We start from the raw sequence: 7558 nt of genomic DNA, 5'->3' as shown, positions 1-7558 counted from the left end.
GCTGAACAGACTCTGTGCAAGAGCGGCTTCTCCAGTCGTGGGGCAGCCGTGAACCTACAGCACTTCTCTTTAAATCCACAAAACCGGGAAACCTGAGATTTCCTGTGCTGGGATGCTCTGCCCTGATATCCCGCACCTCAGCCACGGGCATGTGTGCTAAGGTGCCTGTCAAAATTCTCTTGGATCCTAAAACCGTGCTGGAAACCTGAAGTATTTGGCACTCAGCTAATAAAGAGTCTTCATCAAGGCATTCTCTTTGTTGTGAAATTTCAGATCAGCCCTTTCTTCAAAGATGGTACTTGTCAAACAGTGGGGAAGAGATGGGAAGCCTGACACACACATCCCCCCGCAAACCAGGTGTGACACTCCCAAAAAAGGTGGCAGGATAGCGCTGCATGGAACGGTGACAGTTAGTTTCCTTCTGATTAAATATTACAAACAGACATTCAGGAATGTAGGGTATTGAATTTGCTTTTCACACTGTCATAAAAAGAAGTTAAGGCAAGCGATCTTGTTGCCTGCAGTCTGAAAAGCAAACGCACACACAGTGGTACTCCGAGCCCTGGTAGGTACCCTGACCAGCCAGGAGCCAGGTAGCATTTGTCTCCCTGATATGAAGGACAAAGTACTGAACTGAAGATGTGCTGGTCTTATCCCCACCATCACCTTGAGGGAGGTTGAGCACATGTGCCCAGCGAGGGTATTCTTTTGTGTCCGATGAGTCTTACTTACGTTGCCCACTGGTGGGTCTTTCTGGATAACGGCTCCTGCCTTTTCTGGGCTGGACATGATGTTGTAAAGCTGCTTCTGCTCTTCCCGGAAACCCTCAGTGGATCGGACCATCACAGAGCCCTTTCGTGCGGTGGGCGGAGTAGCACCACTCTGGTCAAAGGGAAAAAAACAGGTTGACTTCTATCCTTTTTAGCGCCCATTGAAGACTTCAGCAGAATCAAAGGCTTTCGGGCCATACAGTGTAGCTCCAAGTTGGGACATCGTGCATCAAACTCAACTCACTGGAGAGCTGCTGGAGCACCTTCCCATGGTGCTGCACGGGAGGGCGGTGGGCACTAGGTGGTGCCAGGCAGCCGCCACCCACACGCCTGGTGCTGGCTCTGAGCAGGGATCACCCCACTTAGACAACAAAGTGGTAACACAATGATCTTTGTGGGTAACTTGATAATAAATGAATTAGAGTGGGCTCAACCCTGTGCTGCTAAGTGCTGCTGAGGAGGGCAAGATGTGAGGGAAGGCTCCACGGACGTGCTCCAGTCCCGCATGCACCTTTGCATGGTAGGTGACACGGGATGGGGCTGGGACCTGGCGTCCGTCCCATCCTGGTGACCTGCATGGGCTGCATGCAGCGAGCCATAAAGGAAATGTGGTGACACTCACTCTGCCCAGGGAAGCATGGTATCGAGAGCAAGATCACGTAACAGGACGCTTCGGCGGTAGATGCAATCGACATGTTGCCCTTACCCTGAGCGCGTCATGGTTACATGACCTAATCTTTTGCGTTTTCTTGCCCTGGAGGCACTTGGTGTGGGTGACATTTAGTTTCTTTTTGTACATGCACTAGTGACTCTTCTGTAAACATCTTGAAACCCTCCCGATGAAATGAGAGAGAGACAAGGCACGTTTCCTGATGGATAAGCCAAGGCAGAGAGGCTGACACTGAGAATTCCTCTGTGCCCTGGAACTCAGTGATGGTACAACTGAAAGTGTCTATTAGAAACGTACCAAATTTAAGACATGTTTCTCTAAATGTCTAACAAATTCAAAAGAAAACTGCTTTAGGCTTTGAACTTCCCTAAAAATACATGGTTTTCTGCCAAATTTTACAAAAAGCAAACAGGGAAACACTAGCGTTTGCCTTAAAATCTATTGTGAGGTCCTACAGGGTGCCAGCTGCATGGGGGGACCATGGCAGGACTCACCTGCATGAGTAAGGACTCCCGGCGCTGCGTGGATGGAACATCATACACTTCACCCCTGATATTTGGGACCGAAGCCCGGCATGCTCTTGGGAGAGTAAGCAGGTGCTTTTAGGGGGAAAACAAACAATAATGAGAAAGCTGCAGTGAGCAGTAAGCTCAGGACATCTTTGAAAACTCAATGAGTTGAACAGGCCACCGTTAGAGTAATCACTCGTAAGTGATTAAAAACCGTTCAGCTTTTCACAGATGGTGATAGACAGGAACTGACCTTACAAGCAGACAGGGTAGTTTTTCCCCCATAATTCTCCTTTGACGGCATTTCTGCTTTATTTCAGATGAGATAAGAATTGGCACATACAAATCAAAGACGATCTGCCTTACTAACACCAAGGGAGCGAAAAGATTTGGAGAAAATCCAGCTCAGTTATCACTTAAATCTTTAGCCTACCCAAAAGCAGAACCACTAAAAAAAGAGAGCGGGGGAATTTCTACTTCTCCAGTCTTGCAGAGCCACTAGGTCAAACCATATTTAGTGGGAGTAAGAGCAGCAAAAAGGTACAGGCTGAGATGTGTTTTTCTGTAGTTATGAAAAACTGATTCATTTAGAAGGAGTAAACATGGTTACCTGAATGTCCTGTCCAGCTCCAGAAACAGACAATCTGAGATGGGAATTACATTATTTGAGTCAATTACAGACTAATTCTCCTGTTTGCTTAAAACATCATTTTAAGAGCTATGACCAGATCTGTGGGACAATCAGTTAAGATGCCAAAATATGAATGTTGGGAAAGGACTTTTTTTTTTTTTTTTTTTAAATCAACCCCAAAAGCATGGAGTTTTGCTCATTTAGCATGGGTTTAGCCTGGCTCTCTGTGGCTAGTTTATAAACAGAGAATTGTAAACTACTGACCCACAGAAACACCGCTGTGTTAAAATAAATTCTGCAAAATTGGAGGTAGTGTTCTCCATCACGTAAGCAAGTATTGTACTGACTAAGGTTAGGGGAAATGTGGTAGAGGAACAAGACCGTAGCTTTACAACTGCTTGCTTGCCTTTGTGAAAGCTCTTAGCCCTCATCTGAAGAAAAGGAATGATGAGTGACCAGAAATCCCCTTAGCGCTCTGCGATACGAGCCATCTTGCTTGCAAACAGAGGCAGAAAAGAAGACTTTCCTGAGCAGAAAGGGTAAAAGGTGAGCTGTATCCAGAAAGCCATCCTTAGCCCAGGTCTGTTTTCAGATGGACAAATCTTACTCGGTATACAGCAAAAAGGAAACTCACTGAATATCGTATCTTACTACCACTTCAAGAACAAATTATTTTAAAACACTTTCAGCCACAGTAAAGCAAGAGGGTGGCCTGAATATGAGGCAACGAGTGAAGCAGCGACAAGGCTCTTCTACACGGCGAAAGCACACAGGCTTTGAGGGATTTTGTTTTGTTTTATGGGTTTCAATCAGCTCCCTCAAAGACTTACAGTGGCTTTACCCAGCTGCTCAGAGGACAGCTGAGAATGCCAGGAACTTTGCCAGTTGTCCCACAGGATCTAAGCAGGGCTGTCCAGAGCGCTGCGGGTCATCCTGCGCTCGCGCAGGCTGCTCAGCCCCGCGCCTCCCCGGGCATCTGCGTGTGGCTCGTGACCACTGCGGTACAGCTGCGCGGTGACAGCTGTGACGCTGAGCAAGAGGCAGCTCGGGCAAACCTGAACTTCTAAATAATAAAAGCAGGCTAGGACTTTTTTTATTTTTTGTTCTTTCTCTGTTACAGTAAGCAAGGCTTGGGTATAGAAACTCATGACATGACGGAGAGACGGGAGCAGCCAAGGAGCTCTTCTGTTGGGCCATTCATTCAGGTAAAGGATAACAGAAGATATTTTCAGCCCGATTTGCTGGCACAACATGGAAAATTTGTATCAATCCTGCATTCCATTTGCAAATGCCTTCTTTAGGGTTCGGAATGTGGAGAAATCAGATCACAGCAAGTGCAAAAGGGTCTTTCGTAGCTATTACTTAGTTTGCGCTTGCAGTTATGGTGGCTGTACACACAGGCTGAATGTGCAGCTGCAGTGTTGAAAATTGGGTTTCAGTCACCAGAGATGCAGCGACTTTGTCCGTTTTCCAGCACCCATTTGCCAGACAGACGGAACCAGCACCTCGGTTTCCATAACTTTCCTTTTGGCACAGTGGGAGGAAAGATGGCTGACTGAGCCCCAAAAATGATCATGAAGTCAGCCTAAAAGGCTATACAGTTCAGGGCTGAATTTCTTTCCTTTTTCAATTAGAATTTCTAATGTGATTTTCATACATGGAATAAAGAGCCACCCAGGGCTGAAGAACTCACGGGACTGAACAAAAACTTGGACTTGAACTCCCTCTCCACCTGATCTGTTTACCTTTTATTATGAAAGATTCCCCATTCATTTTATGTTGAAGAAAGCACACGTTTTTGATGTTAAGACAATCAATGCAACATTCAGTCAAATTACACGTTCCACTTGAACACCCAACGCAAGGAGCAGGCAGAAAGAAGAGGCCAGGCCAGGCAGCTGTAATGAAGCCCTGGAAAACCAGGTTTGCAATTCCCCTCCGTAACTGGGGGGGACTGGTGGCTGCTGTCATCCCACGCACCCTAGTCACTGTCTCAACAGCAGCAAAAACAAGCTGGGAGAGAAACTGATTCAGGCCACACAACCAAACCTGGTGTGCTCCAGCACGTCTAAAGTAGGGGCTGCTGCTTTGTGCAAGCGTAGTGACAACCCTGAGTAGCAGAAGAGAGAGGCGGCAGCACTCTGAGCTTGCCGAGGTGCTGGGAATAGAAGAAACTAGATCAAAGGCAGCAATCACACAGCAAAGAGTGAGGGGTTTTTTGATTTTTTAATTTTTTATTTAATTACAAATCATCTTTCTGTGCAGATGGATGCAAAGACCCCACATGTGCCCAAAGAGCTCTGCATGGACGCATACTGTAGATCAGAGGAGAAAGTTCTGCGTCTTGTTATTTTAACTTTGGGGTAGGTTTGTAAATCATTTCTAGATTCTTCTAAACAAATGGTATATTTTTACTTCCTGCCCTATTTTACAGCTGCTTTAAACTGTCAAAAGATGAGGGAGTACAGAATGTAGAGACTCTCATCTGTTGCCCAGAGCAGCATTTCGCACATAACGCTATAAACTGTAGTAGAACTGATGGGAGTTTCCTAAACACCATTTATCTGAATGGCTTTGCCGCAAATTCCACTGAAAAGCTCAGGCCAATAGCCTCTGTTATTTTCCCGCTCCCAACGATTGTTTTAATGATAACATTTGTTACTTTTATAGCTGCTTATATTCTTACCTGGTTTGTTGAGCTTTGGGTCCTTTCGCTGAGCAGCTGCGCAGCCAGTGCTGGTACCTGGTAGATTCCTTGGGCAGGGAGGGGAGAGACCCTCGCTGGAGATTTAACCCACCCCTCCATCTTCTCATAGGTAGACGACAACACGGTAGGCTTGGGGACGGAGGGAACCTGGTAGATGTTTTGTTGGCCCTCTGGCAACTCTGCGGCATCGCTCCGGGTGGAAGGAGGCAGAAGCACAGCCTGCGAGGCGGCGAGGAGCTGGAGGCGGTTAGCAGGGGCCAGGCCCTGCCTGCCGTGGAGGGAACATTTCCACCAGCCCTCACTGCCGATGACGTTCTGGTCCAGAACCATCAGGATGTCTCCTTTGCGGAAGGCCAGCTCGTCCGAGCACTCCGCCTTGTTGTCGTATAGCGCCTTCGCCAATGTATTCTGGGGAGAGAAAAAACACCAGCATTGCACTGTAACACCCATAAAAATCAAAGAATTGTTTTGGTTAGAGGAGACCTTTAAGATCATAAAATCCATCTGTTAACCTAGCATTGCCAAGTTACCTGTAAACCACATCCCTCAGCACCACATCTACACATCTTTTAAATACCTCCGGGGGTGGCAACTCAGCCACTTCCCTGGGCAGCCTGTGCCACTGCTTGATAACCCTTTCGGTGAGGAAGTTTCTCCTAATACCCAATCTAAACCTCCCCTGGTGCAAAAATGTTAGTTTCCAGTTTGGTGTTTATCTCCACCTTAATTTCAATTTAGTTCAAGTCCACCAGTTTTCACATTAAAACACCATTTCTCAGAGCATTGGTTTCAGAGTTAAATGTTTACAGCCTGTGTCTACTGTGTTCAGTGCAGTAAAGAAATAGATAATAATAATACTGCAATATGTTTCTTCACCACCTTTCCCCCCCGAGGCTCCTGCAGAGCATTGCTAATGTTCATTACTTGGACTTTATAAACAACCCTATATGAAAAATAGGTGATTTTTCCCACTGGCATTCTGTAAATTCTTTGCCAGAAGCTGCAGAGAAAATGCATCAACATCCAAAAATAAAACTCGTGCCTCCTTGCCTGCTACCCAATTTATCTGAGGACTTCCGCTGCACATGAGAAAGACTAATTATTTCCTACCTGAAAAAAAGAAGAAAAAGGAAAATAAGCAACTCTTTTTTTTTTTTTTTTAATTTCCCCCCCCCCCCAGATGTAAAATGCCCCCAAAAAACCTGTAATTGAAGAAAGGCGCCTTTATGTTAACTTACATTTTTGTTACAGTAAACAACAGAAATCCTGCTGAAGGGCAGCGGTGTGCTGCAGCTCCTCTGAAGACCCAGACTCCAGCCAACCCCGGCCATGTCCACCCCAGACTAGAGAGCTGGATCCTACTGGTTCAGAGCATCCCAGGCTAATGCTTTATGTGACACATTAGCTCGGGAAAAAACAAAAAACAATCTACGCACACAGTGACAGCACACAAATAGCTCTGCTGGCTGGTAAGCCTTCATGGCAGGTCAGTGTGTTTGTGAGCTGATCTTCAGGTAAGCACACCCAAAACGGTGTCTGTGTTTCTCTCCATCACACAGACATCGCCTGTATCTCAATATTTCTGTCTCCGGTATATGTTTCAGCATCTTCATAGAGTGGTTTATTGTAATTTTTTTTTTTTTTAGAAAGGAAACCAAGGAAGAGCAGAGTAAGCGACTTTCCTAAGAGCACAGAAAATTTGTGAAATAAATATGAATATTTGCCATCTCCCAGCTTCTTCGCCACAGGGCAGCCCTACCTGTCTCAGCTGAAGCCCATAAATTTCTGACAATCGTGAGTGCGTAGATCACCACGTTTTATTTTTAGCATATTTATTTGGGGTGTTTGCTTACTCATTACAAGATGACAGTTAAAAGAATGAAAAGTAGTAGCAGCAGGTAGCTGTATTCACCCGAGGCATTTGTGCAAAGGGCAGAGCGCGCTGTGGACGTGGTGTTTTTCACTACAAGATACCGTTTACTTTCAGCTTTAAAATGAGACTGACTGCTTCCCAGTCAGTGGGACACTGGCTGCGTTTCAGTGTTAGTTTCTTATCAGAAAGTGCAAGTAATGTCCAAGGAGATAGTACCCAAATAGGAAACGTGATGCCTTGTATTTTTGCCCGGAGCATTTGCTGTAAAGCAACAGCTGGCTTGAAGTTGCAGCAGCAGAGAACCAATTTGTCAGCTCAGCTGATGGAAGTGGCCTGTTGTTAGGAGCACGCGTTTCTTCGTCAGGGTGGCCGGGAACAATGGCCTTTTCACGATACAT

General features: G+C 46.0%; 1 protein-coding gene across 1 annotated transcript in view; it reads right to left on the bottom strand.

Annotated features, from left to right (window-relative positions):
• CASS4 (Cas scaffolding protein family member 4) overlaps positions 1-5737 on the bottom strand; it is a 10291-nt gene extending 4554 nt beyond the window's left edge. Inside the window, exons 1-3 of the mRNA XM_009893501.1 lie at positions 5267-5737; positions 1935-2039; positions 733-882 (exon numbers count right to left, since the gene is read on the bottom strand). Coding sequence (XP_009891803.1) covers positions 733-882; positions 1935-2039; positions 5267-5737 — 726 coding nt within the window. The remainder of the gene's footprint in view (positions 1-732; positions 883-1934; positions 2040-5266) is intronic.
• Between the last annotated feature and the right edge of the window lie 1821 nt (positions 5738-7558).

Source organism: Charadrius vociferus, unplaced genomic scaffold (genome assembly GCF_000708025.1).
Source record: "Charadrius vociferus isolate BGI_N301 unplaced genomic scaffold, ASM70802v2 scaffold259, whole genome shotgun sequence".
Lineage (NCBI taxonomy): Eukaryota > Metazoa > Chordata > Aves > Charadriiformes > Charadriidae > Charadrius > Charadrius vociferus.
The sequence above is the reverse complement of the archived record's forward strand: the minus strand, read 5'-3'. Positions and strand labels throughout refer to the sequence as shown.